This window comes from Manis javanica, chromosome 13, assembly GCF_040802235.1.
Source record: "Manis javanica isolate MJ-LG chromosome 13, MJ_LKY, whole genome shotgun sequence".
Classification (NCBI taxonomy): domain Eukaryota; kingdom Metazoa; phylum Chordata; class Mammalia; order Pholidota; family Manidae; genus Manis; species Manis javanica.
In genome coordinates, this window is record NC_133168.1 from 79,239,758 (window position 1) to 79,266,617 (window position 26,860).

Genomic DNA, 26,860 nt, shown 5'->3' on the forward strand with positions numbered 1-26,860 from the left:
AAGTTCGCTCTGTTACTGGAATAAATAAAATTGTGCTCAAAGATATCAAAATTTTTTTTCAGGTGGAACGTTGAGAATTTATGCAGATAGTTTAAAACCAAATATTCCCTACAAGACAATCCTGCTGTCTACTACAGATCCTGCAGACTTTGCTGTGGCTGAAGCCTTAGAGAAGTACGGGCTGGAGAAAGAGAACCCTAAGGATTACTGCATCGCCCGGGTAAGTAGCCCTCAGGTCAGTGCCTCCCAGAACTGCACGTGCTGGGGCTCTGCATCCACGTGGAATGTGCTCTCTGAATGTAGCTAAACCCAGGCTGGTTTCCTTCCTACCGTGTCACTTAGAGCCTGGCCAATGGAAGCCATGTGTTATATGTACATGACAGCAGCATTCTCCCTTCCACTGCCAGAGTGGTATGTGTTCCCATGACAAAGCAAACAGTGTCTGAAAAGGTAGGTGAGGAAGATGAAAATTGCCCAGTCTTCTGATACCAAAGGATGACCTGCTGATGCTTGGATATGTATCTTCCCAACTCTTGATCATAGTAAAATCTGCATTAATGGTGTTTTTCTTATGGTTTTAACTAAGACACATCGTGAAGATTCAGCTTTTAAATACATTTTAGTTTGGTCCTCATAATCGATCAGCATTTGATTACTGTTGTTTAGTAGTCAGCCATGATTTCTTAGAGATAAAAAACTTATCTTTGACCCTAGTACTCAAGACGTACCAATGAAATTTTGTGCCTCAGAATTTATTTTAAAATCAAGCAGGTTTCTTCTTGGGAGACAAACACCTTGGAAAGTTCTCACCTTTCAGTCAGTCACAAGTTTGTATGAACTTCTTTAAAAACCATGGTTTCTGTATCAAAATCTCATTAGCAGATTTTTTAAAAAAGATGTCCTCCTTTCTGTCACTTTAGCAATTGATTACTAATAAATAAAACAATGTGGATGTTAGTTCTCCCCCGCTAGGATTACAAGGAACGTTACAGCACTGACTGGGTCTGAAGCCTGCGGTAGCCAGTTCCGGCCAGCGCACCACATGTCCCTCCCCTTCAGGCGTTCCCTTCAGCCTCTCTGCAGCCCAGCCCTTTCTGCAGCATCCTTCCCCATCAGTGTAGATGGATCACATTCTGGGGTTTGCATAAATGGCATCATAGAGTACATGCTCTTTCTTTTGGCGCCTGGTTCCTTTATTCAGCACGACTTCAAAAATCGTCCCTGGTTGTGTGTGTCAGTAGTTGCTCCCTTGGTGCTGAGTTGCTCCCTTGGTGCTGAGTAGCATCTACTATACAGATGGACCATGTTTTGTTCCTGCCTCACCCTGTGGGTTGACATTTGAGCTATTGCAGTTTTCAGCTCTCAGGAAAGATGCTAAAGGCTTGCATGTACAGGTCGCCCTACAAACATGTTTTTTCTTGGCCCAGGTGATTATATGAGAAACATGCGAGGGTCCAATTGCTCTTCTTCCTCACCCATGCTTGGCATGGCTGGTTATGTTAGATGTTAGCCATTCTGACAGGGTGTAGTGGCATCGCACTCTGGAAGGATTTTGGATTCTCCTTATGATCTGTGTGTTTATGTCAAGTCCTTTGTGGGACACAGTGTTTTTTTCAGTCTGTGGCTTGGTTGGCCTTTTCATATTCAAAGACTAAAAAGTGTTTAATTTCACTGAAGTCCAACTTACTAATTGTTTTTAACATTCCAAGCTTTTTGTACTGCACATAAGAATTTGGCTCATCTGAGGTTACAAATGCTTTCTCTTATGTTTTATTGCAGAAGTTTCATAGCTTTTGAGTTTTACGTTTAGGTCTATAGGGGCCATTTCTTTACTGTCTGTGTGTGGTGTGCCCTTAGGGTCAGCGCTCGTTCTCCTTGCAGATATCCAGGTGGTCCAGCTCCGTTAGTCAGGCTCTTTTTTCTCCCACTGACTGCTGCGGCCATCCCAGGAAGAAGCATGTGCTGCCTCTCTACGCAAGAATGCTTAAGAATGAGGGGCTTTAGTGTATCCTGAGTCAGCAGTGGAAGTTGGGCTGAAAACAAACTGGGTTGCAAGTTTTCCTGAGAAGTGGTTTCCACCAGATTCCCTTCGCCCTCCAAACCTGCATGCCATCTCTCCATCTGAAGGCTGCAGTGAAACTGGTTGGTGGTGGGGGGTGCGATGGAGCTCAGTCTTGGGAGTAGCAGGCAGAGGCAGGGGGTGGCAGGGTCTTTGCTGAAAACAGGAGAATGCAGTAGAAGGCTACACCCAGAATACTGACAAGCCATCACGTTGAAGAATTTCTCCCAAGATGCATTTTCTGGCCAAGAGGAGAGATCTATATAGAAACTGCCCTTGGAGAGTTGTGGCCCAGCGCCACACTTGGACACCTCACAGCATGATCCTTGCCTCTACGTCAGCCCTTTTCCTCTGTCTTCGTTGTGCCTCACTGTTGGATGGGAATGCATGGCTCAGGCTCACCAGATAATTGGAAAATGTCTTTACAATGAAAGACAGACCAACACAAACAGATGAATGAACCTGGTCTTACTTCATAGCCACAATGCAGAAAGCAGAAGGAAGTGTTAAAAAGAACTCTGAAGTGAGGGAGAATAGTGAGCATGTCCGTGAAATAAGACCAAAGTGCCGTAAAGGGGACACGGAGGGAAGGAGCACCTGGGATGTAAAAAATATAAGGAAACAAGAAATGGGGGGAAGCCTACTTCACTGGTTTCTTAAATAAGTGCAGTGCCATTCCCAGTGGAAACAAAGGAATGTTTCCTTTAAGAATCTTTTTATTTGGAATGTCAGTGGAGAGATGAAGAATAGCACTAAGGAGATCTGCCAGAGTACAGAACAAAAAGAAAAGAAGACACAAGAGAAAGGGTGGTTCTGCTTTCAGTACAGAGTATCTGACATTTCCCTGAAGGAGGACCAGGCCGAGAAAGCAAGGGACGTGGGAAGAGTGACCAGGAAGTGATGGGAGAAGGTGGCCCGGGGCCAGAGGGCTGAGCTGTTTGGTTGAATGGGACGGTGACTTTGAAAGACACCAACCAGGGCATTTTATTTTGAAATTGCAGAAAACTAGAGAAAAAAGAATGTTTCCAAAGAAAAAATTCAAGTCACATCTAAAGAATTGGGGAGTGAGATTGGCAGCAGTCATTTCAACAGGACCTGTGGGCTCTGGGATAGAGCGGAGCGACGCTCTCTAATGCAGTGAAATGGTGTCCGATCCAGGCTGTCATCAAGTGCTAGGTGGCTGGAACAAAGACGTTTCAACACATACAAGGCAAAAATTTGCCACCCATGCCTCCTTTCTCAAAAATTGGAGCATGTTCTCCAGCAAAATGGTGGGGTAGGCTAAGAAGGGGGAAGGTGGAGGAGTGGAGGATCCCAGAATAGAATGTAGCACAAGACAGGTTGTCCCAAGGGTGATGAGGAAAGAGGGCCTGGAAGGGGGGCAGTACCAGGCAGGATCCGCTTTGAAGCGATAGTGGCTGAGATCGAAAGCATTTGGAGTATGGCGGTAACGTTAGTCAACGTCATCTGAAATAAACAGATAGCCAGTAGCTTCCTGGGTGTGTTTCTATAAGGACTTTTTCTTCAGTACTGTGTGTTACAGGGTAGGTTATACAGGCCAAACCTTAATCACTAAAGGAATGCTTATGGCATTGAAATCCTGTTGCTGTGAAACGTGAATTAAATTTGTTGTGGTTGACTTGGAAATGTATGCATTTTATAAAATAACCTACTTTTGGAAAATAATCACTGTAAAACTAAACAACAAAACTCTTGACCATAGAAAAAGATAAATGCATCGGAAGGTGGCTACCAGTATACCAGTTGCCTAATGTGCAGGGACAGAAACTCAGTGAAGTATACAATCCTGTACATGAGATAAATACATGAGGGTGACTGCTGACAGCGCTGTCATGCAAACGGTTACCTCACAGTGGTCTGCTTTCTTCCTTACGCTTTTGTATATCTGAATTTGTATGGTGAATCTATATTATTCGGAATTGGGAAAAATACAGCAAAGCTTGTTTCATTGTGGGGTGAGGGGAAATAGATGGTCATGGGAGTCTGTCTTCTTGTGTGCCTTCTCACTAGTTGGGTCTTACTAGGAAAGAGTAAGAAATAGTGTTGAGAAATTAGAAAAATGAAAACAATGCTTGCAGAAATAAAAAAAATTTATACTTGATTTCTGAATTATAGATAAATTCAGTGTCAAATTCTGCCATACTTTGGGGGTGGTGCTTGGAAGGGTAAGGTTGGGAGGATAGACAGTCCGGATAATCATGCATTCTGTCTGAAGGAAAGATACTTGAGGTACAGGCATCTGGGTGCATTTTCCTCCTAGCAGTCACGGATGGAGCAGAGGAGAACCCTGTTGTAATCTTGGACTGGTGAGACAATTGCTTTTCTCTTCAGGAGAAATACACAGCAAGGATGACTGTACGTATGGGAAATGCAGTTATCCCTGTAGGTAATTGGGTCCATGGTAATGGTCGGTCTTGATAGGCATTCCTTGTATTCTTGGTTAGTAACTGCTGTAAAAGTGTTCTTAGAATAAAATCAGGGCAGTGTGTAAATAGGCTTTGCCCTGCCGAGCAGGAGGCCTGCCCTCCCCCAGCTGCGCTCAGCAGGCTCTGAGCCCGAAGCAGGCACTCACCTGCCAGTGCCTGACAGGTGGGGTTGCTCAGGTATTTGCCAGGGAATGTTTCTGTTTAAGTGTATAGAAATTATTAAATAATAATCACGTTCATAATGTTGGTTATGAAACATTTGAACTTGGAAACATTTTTTTCCTTTCATCAATTTCTGCCTTATTTTTATGTATGAAATTCAAAAAGTGAAAGAACATTAGTCAGGGTCATGAAGATATAAAAGCCTACTTTGGGATTTTATTGATAGTCCCTTTTGAGGTTATTTGATGATTTCTTTTGAGGGTCTTGTAGTTTTGGTTTTTGCTTATGTCTGTGTAGATTTTCTTCTGTAAGCTTAGGCAGTACAGATGAAGCAGATTTTTGTTTTAATGTTGAGTTAGAAATTCTCTCCTTGTCTTGTCATCTCATAGATAACATAATATGTAGCTCTCTGTATCCATTCATTCATCTACTACTTTATTTAATTGGGTATTCGGTAAATATTTAATTTCCTCTTACTTGTTAGATGCTATGCTGGGTACAAACAGAAGAGCCACCTTCAGATAAGCTTATAATGAAGGGACTTGGGCCAGGAATAAGAAGTACAAACAGGAGCTGGTAGATGAGAGAAGAGGTCAGAGAAGACTGCTGGGGTTGTACTGGAGTGGAAAAGTGTATTAGCCAGACGTGAACGGAGCGGGGCAGCGTTGTTTGGCACTGGGGTAGTGGAGGCATGAACTCTGTGGCCTAATCTAAGAGCTCTGAGTAGCTCTGTGTGGTGGACCTAAAAGGCCACACGACAGAGGTTGAGCCCAAAGAGGTGAGTGAGAGTCAGCCCTGCGATGTGGGGTAAAGCTGGAGGCATTGAATGCAGTGTGAAGATGCTGTGAAGAAACATTGATTGATTACTTTAGCATTAGGGTGTATTACAAGAAGTTTGTGTTTTAAGGTAATTTTAAGCTGTGTTGGGAAGAAATAGTGTTCTGTAAAGGAGTCTTATGCATTTGGCATGTGAGCGTGATGATGAACTTGGGTGGTAAGGTCTCTGAAGATGACATAACTCTTTAACTGTAGGTTGACAATAATGTTCAGGTCCTAGTGATGACTTGCCTCTCAGATTTCCCACAGTTGTGTTGTGATTCATGTTAAAGGCAAAATGAAGGGGGAGCAAACATCCAGCAGGGTATATGGATGACCAGGCTCACTCCCCTGTGTGACTAGGGGCTTTCTTGGATGATTAAGAAAATGGCTTGGCTACCAGAAAACAGTAAGAAGTAATACAGCTTTTATGAATTTTTAAGAGTACCATGAACATGGTACCTTAAATCAGATGCTTCAGAACATGTGTTGAGTGAATATCCCTGTTACATATCTAAATAGTCTAATTAAAACTTAATCATGAAAACAAAATACAAAAGAAAGAAGTGATTCTGTTTTGTTATATGATGGTTCCCCCAAGAGATCTCCCATGAGATGAAACTACCATATGAAAACAGCCATTTGAGCATGAAAAGGTGGGTCAGGAACTAGAGAAATTGAGATTTGCAATAATGAAGTTTTCTTTCCTTAAGAAATTATAAGTTAACCGTTGTCCTCCCATATGAAAGTTTGTTTTAAAAAACTACTCAGAGTAGTTCTTTTTGGGGGTTGGAGAGGCAGATGAATAAAAATGGTCCCATCAGCTAACTAAGCATTTTATTGGAAACGATTTTCCATCACTCTTGTTGACTGTATAAGGGAGAATTGTTTATGGTGTTTGATTGGTTTGATTCTGCAGTGACTTTTCATTTATTTACAGTGAGCTCTTTCTTTTAAATACCTGCTATAATTTACATTTTAGGTATCCTCACAGTCTATTGTTTTTCTTTTCAGGTTATGCTTCCTCCTGGAGCCCAGCATTCCGATGAGAAAGGTGCTAAAGAGCTCGTCCTTGATGATGATGAGTGTCCTTTACAAATCTTCAGGGAGTGGCCGAGCGATAAAGGTAAAGAATGATTTTATTTGTCAGAGAATGAGTCCTACGATAGGGTAACTTTCTACCTGATGTTACCAGTAGTTTACCTTAGCAGAAGACGTCGGGGAGTGTGCACAGCAAGGTCTCTACCCGTGCGCTCTGTGCTGCTCAGTTTTCTGCCTTCCTCGGCTTGCTGGATGGTTCCTTGGTGGGCCCCTGTCCACCGTGTGAGTCTGCTGTGCGGACCCGGAGCAGACGGACTGTCACACCCTGGTGGGAGGCCTGGGTCTAGAAGAGGCTGGTCTCAGCTGTGGGTCAGGAAGTGGGGTCCTTTCTGTGCTGACGAGATGAACTGGGTGGTGTTGGGACAGATTTTTTTAAATTAGGGAAAGTAACCCACAGCCCTAAAGATTGTTCAGTAATCTAGTCATTTCAGCTAGTGAATTCAGCCTTTTACTCTTCAAACGATTTCCCCCAATTATTTCAAAGTAGTGAAGACTTAAAAGCTGTGTTTTTATGAAATACAGTTTTCTTGCTTTTAACTTCACATTATAAGCTAACTGTTGCTCAGTAGAGGGTCTTTGCATTAATAAAGACATACAAATTTATTGCCAATGAATCCTATCAATACTGGAATATAGATTGGGAGTTTTAAGTAAACTTGCTTAGTATTTCTTCTAGACTGTATAAACTTCATAAAAGTGAAGTTGCTTTGAATTCTGAGTTAATTCAATTGAATTAAATAAAAATCAAGTGAACTGAAAATATATTTGTGTACATTTGTTATATATGTATGAATTTATTGATCATAGGGTTATTTATCAATATAATTCTTAAACTGATGTTTTTCAAGAATGTAGTATGCTAGGGTAGTTAATTTAAAATAATCTTTGGAAGTTGCTTATTAGAGTTTTTCAGAACACATCAAGAAATTAATATTTTCTCTTTGAGTAGAAGTAAATTGGGTAAGATTTTGCTCAGATATTCCTGGGGAGATGTTATTAATTATTCAGTTACATTTTCTTGATAAATCTTTGAACAGATGACTGCCAGTCAGCTGGTCATCTTCACTAACTTAAGTCTGGTTGATAATTTCCAATGTCACTGTTCTAGGGATCTTAGTCTTTCAGTTGAAGAGGAGGCCACTGGACTATATCCCAAAGAAAACTAAGAGACACAGTGATGGGAAGCTGGTGAGGGGGAAGGAGAGAGCAGAGGGCTCTGGCTGCGGCTCTGTACTTCCGCCTGAAAAGCTGCCCTATCTGGTAGAGTTAAGCCCAGGTGAGAAATGTGACGAATAGTAATGCTTTTTAATGAATTTTATTTAAGTAGCTTTTCTGTTGGCTGACAACCTTTTTAACTTTTATTTTTTACTGAAGTATAGTTGACATAAAATATTATATTGGTTTCAGGTACACATACTGATTTGACAATTACATACATTGCAAAATGCTCACTGTGATAAATGTAGTTACCACCTGTCACCACGCAAAGAAATTACTGAGGATCTTTTTCAGACTATTAAAAAATAAAACCTTATGGTCATGGGATATATACTTTCATGCATAAAAATTAAGTTCTCATGGGCAAAAAATGAATATTGAAAACAATTTTAAAATAGTGAATATAGAGAGCCTAAAGAGAGGTTTAAATGATCTATCCCCTTTTTAAAAATTTGAGAATCACCTTGTAAAATATTTAATCTACTAAAAAAAAATGAGAACCTGATGTATTCTTCTCTTAGGGCAGATTTAATAAAGGCAAATGACTTTGGTTGTAACTAACCAATGCATAGATGTGGGACTGGCGGTCTAGCAGTTTTATTGCACATCTGGGCACATCGATAGAGGAGCAATGGCCTGACTGATGCATCAGAGCTTTGTGTTTATCATACTATTGTCTAATGTAGGAAAAACATCTGAAAAGAACAGCAGTACGTCTAAGAACTCCACCTGTGAGAAGAATACTTGTTTGGTTTTAAAATTACAAGTTTATTTTCATGTTCATCCTCAGAATATTTTGTTTGTAGAGCTCTCTTAAGCTAAAGCTGTTGTTGTAAGTTAGCCATTGAGTAGATAAATACATTGACATTCTTAAAGAAATGTTTTATAAGCACATCCCTGTGTAGTGCATATGTTTGCATATATATGTGATGTAATTGTGAAATACTTGCTAAATTTAGCAAAACTACATCATTTATTATTTATTTGGTTAAAACAGTGGTATGTGACCTGTATTATAAAACGCTCTGAGGAACTGAGTGTTGCACCCTCCACCCAGAACTACTTTGAAATAAACCTGTTAATAAGTGGAGAAAAAATTAACTGAAAACCAAACTGATTATTAGATAATTCATGGTTCCTGTGGCAGGAATTGTGCTCCTCTTTGATTCTTAAATGTCTACTCACAGGTTGTAACTAACCAATGCATAGATGTGGGACTGGCAGTCCAGCAGTTTTATGGTGCATCTGGGCACATCAATAGAGGCGTGATGGCCTGACTGATGCACCAGAGCTTCTAGCTGGAAGCAGTGTGCCGCAGGTAGCACACATTACAGTCAGTTAGGTTTGAGGATTCAAAACATGGCTTAGCTGTTTGTCAGGAAAGCGTCCCCTCAGCTCTGTTGGGAGATTCTGGCTTCTCACAGGTCTGGGAGTCTGACCCAGGATCACCGTGTGTATGGAGAGGGGGAGTGTGGGCACTTGGTGCTCTGAAGCGGGTGCCTGCTGCTGTGAGACACACATTTGTTTTTGAACCTAAACGTTTTTAGCATCTTTGGGCACTGGGTCTGCTCTTTAAAATTTTGCATTATGTGTTTGAAACTAATAATTGTTTTCTCCAAACTGAAAGTTTTGAGTATTATTAGCCCAAAGAGAATTGATAAGTAACAATTGATATGGAATAATTTAGAAATGAATAATGGCGAGTTGATTTGTGTGGGCAGTAGAGGCAGGTGTTCATTCATCATTCAACAAGTATTACTGGCTATTTGTGTGTCAGACATTGTTGTGGGCCTTGCAGACAGAATACCAGCAGAGCTGGTTAAACCCCTGACCCTGACAGTTCCCCTGCCCAGGACCTTACATTCTAGGGAGAATTGTTCTTACGACTGCTTGTGTCATCTTACAGTGTCCCGGGTAATGAAGTGTACAGATTGGGGAAGATGACAGACCCGAGATAAACATTAGTTCTATACGACTTTCCCCACATACTGGCAGCAGCATGTTTCTACATGCTTGTTAATACATTTCCTCCCTGTGTTGCTCTCTGCTGTCTTGATCACCATTTACTGAGCTGCTCACTTAGGCGAAGCAGCGGGTACCTAGGTGAGTGAGAGGGCTCATTCCCCCAAGTGAGCACGTGTTCGGATCAGGATCCACCACAATGAACCCCAGGGACTCTGCAGTATAACTTCCTGAGTACTTTGGGCTGCCTGCCAGTCTTACTCATTTCACAAGTATCTGAAATTCCAGCTGCTCCCCCTGTCTTAGGGGTGAGCAGGTAGGTCGTGGTGGGCCTGAATGCTTGGCCTCTGTCTCACGCTGCGTCATACTGTCTTTTTAAGTTTTCATTATTACAAGTAGAGAGAGTCAGCATGCCGAATGAAATTGATTCACTTTCCACGTAAAGGAAGTGATGTTTGTAAATGCTGATTTGCTGTGACTGGATCCGTCCTGTTTGCAGTGGGCAGGACGTCAGCACACATGTATCCTCACAGCTGGGCTGAGGCCCTGCAGTGGTGGGTGGAGGGTTTTGGGGTGAGGGTGTGTGCTTACACTGTGATTTGGAGGAATGGGGAGTAAAAAGCCACTTGCTTCTTTGCTTTGGATTTAAATGTGTTCTTTCAACAGAAGGAGTCAGCCAGGTGGAGTGGTAGTCTCCTGTGTGATTAACTAACTGTTGCCTCCTGCTGCTCGGTGACTCACCTGTCGTCTTGGTGTTTCCCTTAAGTCTGCACTGGTTCTAAAAGATACTGCCTGGAGCACTGTTGTCTTGTCCTCACAGCTCTGAAAGCTGATGGGACGGAATGTACTTCTCACCCTCTGAAGTTGTCTCACTGCAGCTCACCCTCTCCTGTCTCTCCTCCTTCCTCTTCCACGTGTTCTGCATGGCCTCTGTCCCGCTGACGCTGCCTTCACCTGGGTCCTGTGCATGTGTGTAGCCCCAGGGAGAAGGGATCACTTTGCCTACTACAACTATCACACTTACGAAGGTAATGCTGCGCTTCATACTCCTTTTTTTAACGAGGGCACTAACAGAATGTCAGGGCAAAGTAGTTAGCTGACCACATAGTTGATGCGTTAGCTTTTGAGTTGATACAAATAACTTACTCTAAGAAATTTAATGTACTTTCATTCTGTTTGTATCTAGTAAGTGTTCCATATCCAGATTTCATTTCATTTAATGGAAGCTAATTTTGCAAAAAATGTCCAGTTCTTTTATTTGGGTTAAGTCTTAAGTGAGAAATGGACTAGGATGAGAGTGGTGTTCCCATCTCCCCTCCCCCTGCTGCCAAAAGGAGTTCAGAGTGGGGGAGGAGGAGGCAGGCACAGAGGAAAAGAAAGGAAGAGAACATGGGGAGGGAGGGAGTAGGAAAGAGATGGGACTGAGACTGTGAGGCAGGGGGCGTCTCCGCTGTCTCTGTCCAGCCCTGGTGGGCAATGGGGAGCAAGTGTTCCTTCCTCGGGCCGCGTGTCTGACGATCCTTAGGAGGCTAAAGAGGAAAAGGATCGGCCACACGCTTGGGATGCTCGCTCTTTACGGTCTGACTTGTAGGGAACTCACTTACATTATTGTCAGGTTTCAGATGCTTAGCATTTGCCGTGTTTTCCTGGTTTAAATTCATTTCTTCTTGTTAGCAAAGATGTATTTCCTTACTTGAAATATGTTTTTAGAATTTCATGCGTCTCAGTCATTATTGTCTTAAATAGTACATCTAGTTGGTTTTACGGAAATATGTTTTTGTTGTTGTATTTTTACATGTTATTTTTTTGCATGTTGAATCTAACAAGTACTTCCTGTGCTACATAAAGTTCAGTCACCTTTTAACATCTTGTATTGGTTTGTTGAATTTTCTCCAAACTGATCATACAGATTTTCATTGGATATTAATTAACCAAACTGGGGTTTCTTTTTTAAAAAATATATAAATAAGTGATGTTTACCAACTGTTTTGATATTTGTATATGCATAGAGTCAAAGACAAGTTTTGGTTATTTTTATTCCTGAAAAGATTCTTTAACATTTTCATGTCTTCCTTAAGGTGACACCATAAAATAATGGGACAGGAGGGAGAAGATGTATTTCCTTTTCACCTGGTGTACAAAACATGAGTACAATAAATCCATCAGCTTTCACCCAGAGTAGCCTCAGCCCGTGTGCTGATACTCTCTGAGGATTAGCATTTTAGTTCCAGTGGAGCCAGTGAAAACGTGCTCCACGTTGTGTTTCAGTGAGCTTCTGAAGGTTTTGGATAGACTCTTAACCTCCTGTATTGGTTCATTAAAATGTAAGCTCCATGGAGGTGTAAGTTGATGTCTACTTTCTAACTGCCACTTGGACTCTAGCACCCGCACAGTGCCCAGGGCGCAGCTTTCAGTGGGTGAGGCCTGGACCATCCCTGTGGTGTCACCCACCCTGCCCTGCCCCCACATGCTGTGGCAGAAAGGTTTCTTCTGGGCCCCAGCTTGAAGGCAGAAGCCGCATTTGGTGTATATTGTGGAGTAAACACAAAAGTACCCTTTAAAAATATGTTCTTAGGCTGTGTTCATAATGGTCTATTTCCCTTAATACTTACTAATAAATATTACTATTTATATTTATTAATAAATCTACTAATAAAAACACTTTGTCATCCATGTCAGGAAAAGAATTTAAAAAAGATCAAGAAGCAGAACAGTGTGAATAGTGATTTAGGGATGCCAGGGTTGGCGAATAAGCCCCAGCAACCCAAGTGAGTTTGAATTTCAGGTAAAACACCAGTTCGTTAGTGTAAACATGTCCCAAATACTGAATGTTTAAACTAGTGCTGTGCATTTCATTGGACAGCCCTAAATAATATTCTAATGTTTGTGCCTAAAAAAGGAGGAAGAGGAATATAGATTGATGGTTTGTCTGCATAAGTGGACTTTGAACCGTGGTTCTGGGGAGAGGTGGTGGGAGCTAGGGAAGAACAGGTTCTGCCACTGTGTGCTGGTCGTGCCTTTCAAATTTTGAACCACATGGAATATATTACATGTTTTTAAGAGAAGAAGGCTGAAGTGCCGTGGAGGGCAGCAGGGTCAGCTGTCTCTGCTCCGAGCATGCTCGCTCTCTATAGTTGTGGGAGGGGAGTGAAGAGGTCGCGAACCCGTGGGCAGGTGGCAGGAGGGGGCCGTGGGTAGGATACCCGTGGAGGAGGGAGTTTGTTTGGGCAACAGTGTCCCGTCCGTTCCTGCCTGTGTGGACGATGGCCCTGTTGTGAGGGGGACAGGCTCTCTGGGAAGAAAGGGCCCTTTGAGCACCGTCTGCCTTGCCTCCCTTCTCTCCCTTCTCCCTAAACTCCAGCCAGCACCCTCTTACCTACCGAGTCCTGTGCCACCATTCAGAATCTCTAAAGGCTTTATCTCCTTTTTCTGTTGTTACTGTAAGTAGTAGGAAGAGGGCCTGGAAAAGGTTTATTCCCAGTTGACTGTGGCTAGGTGTCCCTGAGAGTGAGGTGAGAGGGCGTTTCTGCCCCTGCCCCCGCACTCCTGACTCTATGGATGTGGAGAAGCATGAACACGCATCTGTGAGCTCCCACCATACCTGTCAGAGCATTCAAAGTTGAGAAGAGTATTAACATGAATTTTTCTCTCCGTCTAAGCAGACATATTTTTCATGTTCTTGCAGGTTTCAACTTTGTATTGAAATAATTGTTTTGATCACTTCTGCTTTACTTATAATTCATTTGTGTAATTTCTGTGTCACCATATCATAGTATACTGTTTTCTTCATTTTAAGTCAGTAACTATTTACTGTTAATATGTTAAATCTTTACTGAATGCATACTGTGGATCAGGTGCTGTGCAAGGTGCCAGAATAAAGACCTTTTTAAAACCTAGTCACCAAGGAGCTAGGAGAGGGGAGAGGCAAGTGAATAGAGATCATGGAAAAACGTGGCTGGTGGCGTTGGGAGAAAGTCCTTGTGCTATGGAGGAGGAGGGGACAGTACTTCCCAGCAGCCATGGTCAGCAGGACTGCCCGAGGTGTTTGACTGAGCCAGACGGCCGCATTCCTCAGGGTTGGACTCTGGTCCAGAGGGAACTGCCCGTTCTCGACAGGAGGGCCCCACGTGGCTCTGCTGCCTCATTGGGCTCAATACTCGGAGTTGACAGTAAAACTGTTCAGTAAATGCTTCAGTTGACACCATGTGCAACGGCTGCGAAGCTGTGTGGATGATGAGCCAATTTTTTATGCATATTAGACATTGGCATCTCTTCTTACCTCCCCTCAGATTTCCAGATTTCTGAAATGTTTCAGAAATAGCAAGTGTTACTAGAATGCTGTTTGTACACTCTAGGGTAGCGACCGTTCCAACAGAACTTGCCTGTCATGGTGTCTTGTCTGTGAGCTGAGACCGCACTATAGCCAAGAGAGTTAAGTGGTCCAAAACCCTGCGTGCACTCCAGATATTTGGCTTCTGAAGCTCTCGTAGCTTATATTCCGATCCCAGTAACTGGATTCTAGTGGGCAGGTCACAGCTGATCTGGAGGTTATGAAGGCACTAGTGCAGTGGACCAGGGAGACTCTGCTCGGCCTATAGGGCAGACTTTGCATGACTGTGCACCACCCAGGCTGACCGTCACGGCCCTGAGGCTCCGGTCTCTGAGGTGTGCCTCCTCGTACGTCAACAGCGACTCTGAAGTCAGCGAGTCTTCTGCTGACACCGTCCTGTATTGGATGGAAGATAGTAGGTGAGAAAGGCACAAATGCACGGGAGAAATGGTACGGATGTCTAGGCAGTGGTTCTTCCTCCCTGCCTTCCCCAGCACCCCAGTTGTGGAGATTCAGGCACAGGGCTCTTAGACACCCCAGCAGTTCATAGAGGGGTGAAATGATATAAAACCTGGACACGTAGCCCCCTTTCTGGCCTGCACCTTGCTTTTGTAGTCCACAGAGGTGAGCACTTTCAGCAGTACTCCTGACTGGACCTTCATGTCATTAATGGATGTCAGGGTGTCAGAGATGATAGAAGACATGTGCTGGGGCCTCAGACCGGGGATTTGGGTTTAGAAGGTCACCCCCGTGAGCTGTGAGCTTGTATCTAAAAGCCTCCGTCGGTGAGTCAGCTGCCCCCGTCAGCCAGTAGGCGCTGTGGGCATGTAGACAGCAGGTCTGCTGTGAGGTCTGGTCTGAGGGAAAGGAAGGTCCACGTGGTTTGATTATCTGCATTTGCTGAATGAATTGACAAAAATCCAAGGCTTTGTGGTGGAAGAAATTTCTTTGTAGGTGGTAAGAAAATGTTGGTATGAATTACATTATTAATTTTATTATACAGAAGTTGTATATCATAAACAGAAGCTGGTGTGGTTATATCTTAATTTGAGTTTTCTGTATCCAGATAGTTAAATTGTGTGTATGAACTTGGAGAGTTCTTTGGAAAGCAGTCCTGCGAATCAGGATTTGTAGTGTCATCCCTGAGATACCTTTTGTCTGCTTGCCTTGATTGCTTGTTTGTTTCCAGTAGCATGACAAGAACACCAGACTTTTCAAATGAAGCTCTGCTCCTTCTCTTCTCGCAGACGGTTCTGACTCCAGAGATAAGCCCAAGCTTTACCGCCTTCAGCTAAGTGTCACTGAGGTCGGGACAGAGAAGTCCGACGACGGCTCCATCCAGGTGCGTGATCGCGCGGCAGCTCAAAGCTTCCCTTGTAGCTCACGCTGCGGCAGGTGATCACACATGGTGCAGAGCCTGCCACGAGTTGGCGAATGAATGAATGGCTGAAAGACTTTGTATTTTAATAACTTGTTTACTGTGTCATTTTTCTTTGCCTCAGCGTGAAAAGAGCAGGGTGTGAGTTTGTGTCCATGCCCCACCTCTGGCAGCTTGGAGTGGTGATGCCTCCCTCTGAGACCAGGGGCTTTTCTCTAAAAGATAGTGATAACTTCATAGGTCTGTTTGAGGGTTAAGGGAAATAATAAAGTGCCTATCACTGGGCCCTGACGCACACAGTACTAGGCATTCAATATATTAGAGTTAAAATGTTAGCCAAATACCGCTCTTAAGTACTCGATTCAAAGAGCGTAACATGCTCCTTGGAGAGGGGTGATCAGGTTCCTCGGCTGACTGAAGCTGGACTCAGGGAGGTTGCCCATCCTCCATATTCTCATTTTCCGGCTGGGAGGTGATGGGTCAGGTCATTTTGACTTTCTAACATCCCTTCTTAGCACAGCAGTAAAACAGATACATATAGGAATTTGTACTCCTAATGATCTATATGGCTGTACCCATTAATTGTATAATAAATGCTTAAGATGACATGCTTTTCGATGCAATTACAATAGATCTTAAGTTACTGGATGCTAAAAGTATGTTCTTTTGACACTTTTTTGACAATTTTTAATTTTTATGCTATTGGAGGGAAATCACCTAAAAGACACCAAAAATCCAGAGCTTACTAGATTACATTTATTACAAAAGGGGAACCCATGGTTCTAAAATGCTGTTTTTAAATACTAGGTATTTTATGATAGGCATCTCTCTGATTTCCTTTTATTTTCAGTTGTTTGGTTCAGGAATTCAGCCCCATCACTGTGACCTCACCAACATGGATGGTGTTGTCACCGTCACTCCAAGAAGCATGGATGCCGAGACGCACGTGGAAGGGCAGCGCATCTCAGAGACGACCATGCTGCAGAGCGGGATGAAGGTGCAGTTCGGGGCGTCACACGTGTTCAAGTTCGTGGATCCCAGCCAGGACCACATGCTCGCCAAGAGATCTGTGGATGGAGGCTTGACGGTGAAGGGTCCCAGACATAAGCCTGGGTAATAATTACACATCGACCTCAAGGGGTTTAGAGTGTTTTGGTTATGTTTAAACAATCTGAATTAGGCAGAGATCGTGTTATTTTTATTTTGTTTTAATTTTTAAAAATCCCAGGAGGGTTTGCAGTTCTGATTCTTGACGTGGGTTGGTTTCAGAGAGAAGAAGAAAGATCCAGGGGGCTTGCCTTCATCTTAAATGTGGAAGTTGTGGCTGGATCTTAAATTGTTCTCAGTCTGGTTTTCAGCTGTGCTGTGTGTGTGCTTTTGTGATGAACTACGGGGTTCTGTGTCGCTGAAGTCTGTGCTGAGGCTCTTGCAGTACACCCCAGGGTAATGAAGTGCGTCAGCATCTTTAGGAAATTCAAAATATTTTAGCCCCACCTAGTGTCTTTCTGAGGACGTGCAGTGGGGGCCCATCACCTGGCAGCAAAAATCCTACCTATCCAGTAAAGCTTGTGAGATGGGGAGAGCAGCCTCCTTTTTTGGTAATTTAGGAAAAAGCAAGTACTGTGGGTCTTCTCTTAACACGTCTGGCAGGTGATGAGGTGTGGGCTTCAAAGACTCTTCCTTTGTGCTTGAAAGCAACTGCAGGGCGCGGGTTCCACCAGCACATGGGGGGCCTTTTCTGCCATGCCCCATCGTTGTTTGTGTCCATGACCTCTTTGGCTAGCCTCCCAGAGCTTACACTTTGGGCCAGATGTGGAATTTCACTTTCTTCATATTGTATTGGTAGAAACTCTGCTTCAATTGATTGTTTCTGATGGGTCATCGATGAACTCTGCTGCTGTTCATTCTGTGTGCATTGAGTCCTGGCAAAGGAAAAGGGAGATGAGCAGCTAGTACAATTTAGACTTGATGTCTTTCTCCAAGAGGAACACCCGTGGATCATCACACGTGTCCGTACAGGCAGAGTGGATCCTGGAGGTGGTGTGGGTTGTGTGAGGCCTCCGGTTCCAGCCTCTCACGTTGAGCTCCAGGCTCCAGCAAATGACCAAAACTTAGTTCCCAGGAAAAACGGCACATGCCTACAGTCCTCAAGAAGGTCCATGTCTGTCTAACTCACTCTTCCAGCTTTAAACTGATTGTGTGCCTAACCCATCCTTTCTAACTGCCCAGGAGACCCAGATTCTCATTTCCTTTTGTAAGGTTAGGTATCTGCCTTTGCCCCACTTTCTGTTCCTCATCCTGACTTCTTCTCACAGGTTCTTTTGTTCAGCAAATGATAGTGCTCAAAAGTCTTCCACTGTCGTTGTTAACCTCTCCTCAGCCCTGCCTACTCCTGTCAGCATCCCAGAGCTTTGCATGCGGAGGAATGCCTGCTTCGGAGGGGGCCTTACTTTCCACTTGCTCCTAGGATGTTCCCCCAAAAAGGTCACCCCATGCGACCCTTCCTCCTGGTGCCGGGCGTGCTGTCTCATGGGAGTACCTGTAGTCGCTGCCTCCCGTTCACAGTGGCACTTTCGTCCTGAGTTTCACATCCTCATGCTGATGGCATTAGTGACGTTACCATCGGGACCGCTGCTGTGTGTGACTGAGATCCTGCGCACTGTGTCTGCCCCACTGTTAATGTCCATCCTTCTGTTTTGCTCAGGGGTGTTTTTCCATAGGTGAGAAAGTCAACTCCCTGTGGCTGTTTGCTACAGTGGTTCCTTTGTTAGAGGCCTGCAGTTGTGTCTTTTACTCATACCTCTGGCCAGGTGCAGAGATCAGACAGGAATATATATGGCTTAGGTTTCAATGAAGGGAACATGCTGTGAAATTTTACTACATCTTTTCCCTACAAAACAGCAAAAACTGCTCAGTGGTTAAATGTACCAGTACTTAGTGTTCATCCATAAGTTAGGAAGAGCTTTCAGTTTTTTATAAACATAAATTTTGTTCTAATATCAAACTATTACACTAATTTCTAGGTAGGTAACCTGAGTAATTTTTTTTTCAAAGATTCTATATATGTATTTTTTTACTAAGGTATAATTGACATATGTTCAGGTGTACAACATAATGAGTCAGTGTTTATATGTATTGTGAAATGATCACCACAGACTAGTTGATATCCATCCTCAACCTTAGCTGTACATTTTTTTCTTGTGATGAGAACTTTTAAGACTTAGTCTCTGAGGAGCTTTCAGATATGTACTACAGTTTTATTAACTATAGTCACAATGCTCTTTCACATTACACACATGAATTTTATGTCCCAATGACTTCATTCATAACTAGAAGTTTGTATCTTTTGGCCCATTTCGCTCACCCTCTACCCCCTGCCTCTGGCAACGACCAGTCTGTTTTCTGTATCAATGAGCTTGGGTTTGTTTTGTTTTGTTTTTAAGATTCCCTATGTAAGTGAGATCAGACGGTATTTGTCTTTCTCTGACTGATTTCACTTAGCATAATGTCTTCAAGGCCCATCCATGTTGTGGCAAATGGCAAGATTTCTTATGGCTGAATGGTGTTCCATTGTATGTGTGTGCACACATATGTACACACACACATCTTTATCTGTTCATGCATCAGTGGGCACTGGATTATTTCTCCTCGCAGCTTTCAGATGGGTCATGCAATGTCGCTATAGTCACAATGCTGTCATGTGTCTTGGCCATTATAAACAACACTGCAGTGAACATGGGGGTGCGTGTATTTTTTGAGTTAGTGTTTTCATTTTCTTGAGAGAAATACCCAGATGTGGGATGGCTGGATCATATGGTAGTTGTAGTGTTAATTTTTTAGGAATCTCCTCCTGTTTTCCACACTGGCTGCACCAGTTTATGTTTCCACCAAGAGGCTCCCTTTTCTCCATGACCTCAGCAACGCTTGCTGTTTCTTCTCCTTTTGAAAATGGCTTCTGTCTAGCAGGTGTGAGTTGGAAGCTGTGGTTTGCATTTCCCTGATGAGCCGTGATATTGAGCATCCTTTCAGGCACTCTTGGTCATCTGCGTATCTTCTCTGGGAAAATGTCTATTCCGATGCTCCATCCAGTTTTTAGTCAGAGTGTTCTTGCCTATCAAGTTGTGTGAATTCTTCATTTATTCTGGATATTAACCCCTCCTCAGATATGTAGTTTGCAAGTACTTTTCCCCATTCAGTAGGTTGCCTCTTTTCATTTTGTTGGTTTTGTTTCCTGTGCAGATGCTGCTGAGTTTGATGTCATCCTGCTTGATTGTTTTTGTTTGTGTTGTCTTTGTGTTTGGTGTCAGAGCCAGGAAATCATTGCCAAAACCCATGTCACGGGGCTCCCACCTTACTCTCTCATGGGGCTTTTACCATGTCAGAACTGGCAGTCAAGTCTTTAGGCCGGTGTATCATGTGAGGCAGTGTCTAATCTTATTCTTTTGTGTGTGGCTGTCCGGCACCATTTACTGAAGAGACTGTCCTCCCCCTTTGTATGTTTGTGGCTCTGTTGTCGTAGATTGACCATACGTGTGTGGGGTTATTTCTGTCCTCTCTCATGGGCTGGGACCAAAGGATCGTGCTCCCCCTTCATTTCTGCCAAAGAACTGAAGCTTGCTTCAGGTTATTGGCGATTTAAAATGAGGTTTTGTATATATTCTGAACTAATTTTTCAAAATGATTAGTTTAACTATTTTGACATTTTGAGATACTCTAAAAAAATGTTTAAACCAGAATAACTCTTGATCTGATTACTAGCATTATCAACTACTTCCCCACTTCTTTGTTTGTAGCCTAAGTAGAGGTATCCATGAGCTTTTCAGAAATCATCAGAATGGCTTTCAGACACAGCAGCTCAGCTCCTGTGCCCTGTGAGCGCTGACCCCTTCCCTGGGCCCACACACAGGCTTGTGAAGCCCTCGGACCCCTGCACTTCCTCGCGTGCCACTTGCAGCCCAGACGCAGGTGACAGGGAAAAATTGCTTGTTCTTTTTTATAGTTCCTTTCAATTTATTGATATTCAAGTGTCATTTTAAAAAATATCCTGAGATTCAGTGTACATCAGTAAAAGTTCATGAAGCTACAGTAGTTTTTTTGTTCTATAATTTTCTGTGCTGAAAATAGAGGGAGTTCTTGAAAATCTTTGAACATTGGAAAATACAGCTAACTGCCCCTTTTTTATTATTAAAGAGGAGAAGACTGCACTCTATTATTTCAGAATTAATTCTATGTATTTCTTTTTTTATCCCAACAGAATTGTTCAGGAGACAACTTTTGATTTAGGAGGAGATGTTCATAGTGGAACAGCATTACCAGTAAGCAAGGTAGGCGGCTGTATGTTGCCTGAGGGGACTGTGGCGATACCGTCACAGGACACGTGAATGAGTTACTGGCAACATACTTGTGAAAACAGGCTCACAGCGGTCTCAGAGTGTGAGTTGTCCTGACCTGCTGTGTTGCTGCTTAGTGACACATAAAAGGCCTGGCAGCCCATCTTCTTCCCTAGAGCTGGGGAGACTGCTTCTTTCCAAGAAGTGTGTCCTAGGCTTTTGCTGTGCGTAAGCAGCCCATCCTGGCCACAGGTCCCTGAACATAAAGGGCTCCTGCCTCTTGGGCCCCGCCTTGGGCCCCAGCTTCTGCCTATCAGCTCACCATCCCGGGCACTTTGAACCCCGGTGGCCCCGACCTTCTGCATGGCCATTGTCTGTGTGTGCTCACCATGGTCGTCTGTTGTTGGGTGACACACCACCCCACGGCCTCGGGGACCAGTGGCAGTTGGTTGTGCAGCATTGTTTGCACTTGGCTGGGCCGTTGGCTGGTCTTGCTGGTGGCCACTTGTGTTGCTGCATTTGGCTGGTGGGTTAGTTGGGTGGCCAGGTGGTGTTGGGTCACAGAGGCTGGCCTCCTATGCCCTGTTAACTTGGGTCCTCTCCACGGGGCGTCCAGCTGCCCCGGTGCCTCACAGGAACCACAGAGTTATAAGCTCTGAGGGCTTGGGCCCAGGCTGGCACCACATTGAGTCCCTGGTTCAACTGATGGATGGGCTAAAGCAAAAGCGGAACTCAGCCCGGGTTCCGCAGAAGGGGCTGCTCAGGGTATGGCTGGTTGAGGCTGTGATGCAGCAAACCCAAGGTCCTGGGGCGTTTCATCACCAGAGTGTGGTGGTACCTCTTGTTTTAAAAACCCTGCTGCACCCCCAAACTGCTGCCCCCCGCCTTTCTACTCGTATCCACAGTGTGGTTTCTGCAGCTCCCAGGGGCCCCCTTCCTCTGCATGGGGATATCTGTCGCGGGCACAGTGACCTCATACTCCCAAGTCCCATGTGTGTTTCTGGCTCTGCGTCTTAGCTGGGCCACCGCCATCTGCTTGAAGCACTTCCTTCCTTCGGCTTCCTGGCTATCTCTGTTCTGACTTGTCCCACCTCTTCGTTCCTCCTCTGCTTGACTTATATTTTGGGGGCCAAGGTTTCTGACCTAGGGCCACTGCCTCTGTTATACATGTTCCCTTGATAATCTTATGTATTGCCTAAAATAAAACACCTGTTAATTACTCCTGTGTTTTTGGCCCTGACCTCCTAAGACTGTAGGACTGCTTCATGTACACACAGGGGATGTCTGACACGTGTCGCAAATCTAACACAGCTGAAACAGAGCTGTATTTTCTTTCTCCAACATCTTTCTTTTCCGGGTCCCACCCCATCTCAGTAAACAATGTTGCTTCAGCCGAATTTGTCACAAGATGTCCTTGGTCCTTTCCTACTCCCTCCATGTCCAGTCACCGGCAAGTTTTGTTTGCTCTCCCTCTGAAATAGTCTACAGGTGTCTGCCTTTCTCCACCATCACTCCCAGAGGCCGATGCAGGCCGTGGTCCTCGCTGGCAGGGGTGCTGCACAGCCTCCTGGATAGCGCCACTTCCTCTCACCACCCTAGCTCTGCATTCTCCCCGCAGCCAGGCCAGGGTTATAAAAATGCATGCCATTCTGCTGCTGCCCTGCTTTCAGAGCCCCGTGGGCTCTCCTTCCAGACTTCCCAGTCTTCACTGTATCCTGCACAGCTCCTGCTGTCCTGGTCCGCCTTCCCTCTCAGCCTAGTGCGTGCTAGCAATGGCTCCATTATGTGCTGTGCACCGGCCACGCTGGCTTCTGTTCCCTGAGCGTCTGCCCTTCCCTGTCAAAGGCCCAAGGGCGTGTCTCCCTAGAATATGTTTTCTGCTGACTTTCACATGGCTAGCCCCTTCTTATCTCAGATCTTAGCTTAAGTCACCTCCTTGAAGGAGTCCTCTTGAGCATCCAGGCACTACTGTAGTACCCTATGTTAAATTCTTTGTGTAGCTTTTTTACCATCTAATACAGTCTATTGTTCACATACTGTAGGACCTGAGCTCTGTATCAGTAGGTGTCTTGCTTGATACATTTGCTGCTGCTCTTCTGGTACCTAGAACAGTGCCTGGTACAGAAAAGTGTCAGCAAAGTTCTGTTGAATAATTGAATGAGTAAAAACTCTCGGAACCATATGTAACTATCTGTATAAAAATTTTACTTTGTAATAAAATTGTATAGTCAACAGAAAACAGGGTAAATAGACAAGAAAATGTAAGAAAAATTAAAATCATCCACAATTTATAGTTGGCTATTAGGAATATTCTGATGGATCCTTTTCTGAACTACTTAAACATATGTGTGTTCATTTATACCTTTTAACATAGTTAAATCTGTCTCTACACACACATACAACCTTTCTGTCCTGCTTCCTTTGACTTATATTTTGTGAGCATTTCCTTGGAAAATCACTTGAAAACAAGCAAAACTTGATTTTATAATATTTAGCATAGAAACATGTTTATCCATTGCCCTATTATTCATGTATAACAATTGGTCATCTAACTGTTGCCATCCACTGACCAAGCAGTTTATGGGACTGATTATTGTGTATGAAGTTTATGGGACTCATTATTGTGTGTGAATATGCATGTTTATAAGCAGAGCTGTCATGATGCTCTATACTGATGCACATTTTAAGTAATATAATGAAGGATAGGTTTAGTGAACTTTGACGAATAGACAACAAAATATTAAGCAGTTCTGTAATATGAAAATATTGTGAGGCATCGATGACATTGGGACAGCACAGGAAAAAGTACTTAGTAGAGCATAGATTGTAGTCTCATTTACGGAGAACAGGAAAAACTGGAAAGGGGCATACAGCCCAATGTTAACCCCTGGCTGGGAAGACAAAGTTGATTTTTATTTACTTATCTGTGCTTAATTTCTACAGTAAACAGATGTAATACAAAATCTTATATAAAATTTTTGCTACAGTGGATTTCTTTATACAAATTTGGCTCTTTTTTCTGATTGTTTTCTTAGTATAGGTAGCATCCTATTTGTCTGCCACAGGTTGATTGGGAATGTGTGCTGTTAGGAAGGTTTAAAGGCATTGAGTTACTATATATGTATTTTTTTTTTCTTTGTTAATGGCAAGAAGTAAACAAGTTTCTGTACTGAATTCTTCATTAGGTATTGAGCTATAATGAGCAGATTTTTAAATTATTTTCTTAAAAATAAAGACCCCTTCTCTTACTGTTGTATTGTCTCAACTCTGTCCTGATTTAAGAGCACCTTTTGGAATAGAGCCACTATTGTTACTGTACTTCCTGGAAGAACCCTTGCCCATGTGTATGAACAGCTTTTGCAAGCCTGTGTTTTAAGCCAACTCCTAGCTTCTTTTTGGAAGTGGCTTTCATTGTGTTTTTAAAGGCCCTGTGTTTCCCCCTGGCTTAGAGTACCACCAGACTGGACAGCGACAGGGCACCATCTGCCCCCAGCATGCACCCCAGCACAACTGAGCGAGGGACGGTGAAGCCCGTGGTCAGAGTGGAGCAGCAGGACTTCCGCAGGCAAGAAAGCAGGTGGGGGCAGCTGCTCTTGGGATTTTGTGCTCAAGTAAGGTGTTCCGAGGAGGGTCTGGGGTCGGGGTTATTGAGTCCATCTTTAGAACGTTAGCAGTAGTTGTGGAGTATTTACTTTCTGTGTTATTGAATTGAAAAAATGCTACATCGACAGTCATATCTCTTTTTTTATTAATTAAGGTATTATTGATATACAATCACGTGAGCAACATTGTGGTTACTAGATTCCCCCCATTATCAAGTCCCCCCCACATACTCCATTACAGTCACTGTCCATCAGCCTAGTAAGATGCTCTAGAGTCACTACGTGGCTTCTCTGTGCTATACTTTCCTTCGCCAAATAGTCATATCCCTTATATGTACATAATGCCACAGTGTCAGCCCATTGATTAGGAGGCACATTGAGTTGAAAATTTCTATTTTAAATATGCTACTCTGAACGCATGGAGAAAGAGAGGTTTCTAACAGGATTTTAACATTTGATCATTTTTCATATTTAGATAAAACCAATCATTTCACTCACTTCTAGAAGAAATTCTCACATACTTAAAAATGCACAAAGCCAAAAATGATTCTGAAGTAGAGGTTTTAAGAACTATATAGTGCCAGATACTGTGTCTTGCGCTCTGGTGTGATGTTCCCTCCTGTTGAGAAAGATGGGATGAATTATTTTTTTTTCTGGAATTGTTCTTGTCTAGTTCTTTTGAACAGAGAGCTTATGCCTTTTCTTACTTCCTGTTCTTAGTGTTTTTAAATATATGTCCCCTTAATGAGAATTCTACTTCCTTGTGACCTCTGGAATTGTTTAAAGGTTGAAATGTCCATTCCTCATCCATGGTAGTTAAATAACAAAGAGATGAGGAGTCCAAGTGCTGGTGAGTTAGTTGGAACTGTAGCATTGTTTGGTGTTGGGGCTCTAAGTGTGCTCAGAGCTCAGGCAGAAATAGGGAAATGTGGTATGTCACTGTGTTCCCTGTATCAGCGTGACACTGGAGCACTCATCTTTTGATGCTGTTCCAGTTTTGGTGAAGCCATTCTGCTGGTCTCCTTCCACAGATCCATGGTCATATAACAAGTGTCAGCAGAAGCAGGAGATTTGCCCAGTCACTGCTCATCAGTTCCCTGCCAGCCAGCTGACACCATTGTATGCCACCTTCCAGTAGAGGGCACTGTATGTTGTCAAATTTTGATGTCATTCATCACAGTAATTGAAGTTGTAGATTCAGGTGGAATCTCAGGTTCTTGTTTTCATTGTGGACTTTTGGTATTATGCAGGACCTGTTGGCTGTGCTAATTTTTTATGACAGTGTACCTTCTGTGTCTGCTTGTTTTTGTTGCTGTGTTCTACAGTGAGATGTTCAGAATGGATTAGTATTCTAGTGTACCTCTGTTTGTTTACACAGTGATCAGGAGGTATGTATTGTAGCTCTTAGGCCATAAATACTTGAATGAGTGAATGAATTGAGATGGGGGAGGGGAAATATCAGTTAGGATAATGCTTTTAGGATATGCAAAGTTAACCAGTATAGATAAGTAGTACTTGCATGTGGTGTGTTAGTACAGTGTCAGCACAGACATAATGGTTAAGTGCAGTCAGAGTATTTTATTCTGTGAGCATATACTTTAAACAATTTTTTTGCAATATCAGATTGTTCTGCTTTGCAAAGACTTATTAAAGGTGTTCTTTGAACTATAAGTATGTTACCTTGTTGATATATTAAGACAGATGGAAACAAATTACTTCCCATTTTCTTTTTGTTTTCCACATATGCAGTGTTAGTATAAGCAGTGCTTGATCTAACTGGTATCTTCATAAAAATCGAAGTTGTTTAATATATTTAAAATACTAACTTTAATCAAGAAAAAAATATTTTTGAATCACGGGAGGGACTTTGAAGTTATTATTGACATTTAAAAATTTTTTCAGTGAGAATTTAAATTCCTTGTTTTTACTAGATTTCTTGATGAAACACAGTTGGTAACACTTACTCAGGTTCATTTTATGGGTATTAAATTGAAAATAACTGCTTGCCTGCAATTTTAGATGAATATGACAGGGTGGGAGAGATTAAAATAATTGAGTATTTATACCTATATTAGAGCATTTTATACCTAAATTCTTGTGTTAAATCCAAATTATTAAATCATAGACTGAATAGTAAACCTTGAAGCATATCATTTAATGAAAAGATTTTTGTTTTTACCTTTAATGATTATTATAGTCACTCTTGTATTTTCTTCTTATTCCTCTTTGGTATACGGAGAAGGTGAGGAATGGGGGAAAGAGAGCATTGCTGTTGGAAAGGAATCACTCAGCCAGTCTGTACCTGTATAAATCTGTTATCATAGGTTGGGGTTTTTTTCTCATATCATTTTTGAAGTTTTGTATTGTTTGAACTGATTTATTTAATGAGTGAGTCAAAATACTTAAGTCTGTCTGGTTCATTATGCTTTTGTCCAGGATTCAGGACTTGGATGTT

At 42.9% G+C, this 26,860-nt stretch overlaps 1 protein-coding gene across 18 annotated transcripts in view; it reads left to right on the forward strand.

Moving 5' to 3' along the window:
* Positions 1–26,860, forward strand: part of AFDN (afadin, adherens junction formation factor) — a 126,308-nt gene that overhangs the window by 50,178 nt on the left and 49,270 nt on the right. For 12 of the 18 annotated variants that reach the window (XM_037020919.2, XM_037020925.2, XM_037020922.2 and 9 more), the window contains exons 6-13: positions 63–220; positions 6,499–6,610; positions 7,694–7,861; positions 10,743–10,793; positions 15,343–15,437; positions 16,324–16,586; positions 20,728–20,797; positions 24,253–24,380. In XM_037020919.2, coding sequence (XP_036876814.1) covers positions 63–220; positions 6,499–6,610; positions 7,694–7,861; positions 10,743–10,793; positions 15,343–15,437; positions 16,324–16,586; positions 20,728–20,797; positions 24,253–24,380 — 1,045 coding nt within the window. The remainder of the gene's footprint in view (positions 1–62; positions 221–6,498; positions 6,611–7,693; positions 7,862–10,742; positions 10,794–15,342; positions 15,438–16,323; positions 16,587–20,727; positions 20,798–24,252; positions 24,381–26,860) is intronic. The other 6 variants (XM_037020928.2, XM_037020931.2, XM_037020932.2 and 3 more) reach the window with 3 other exon arrangements.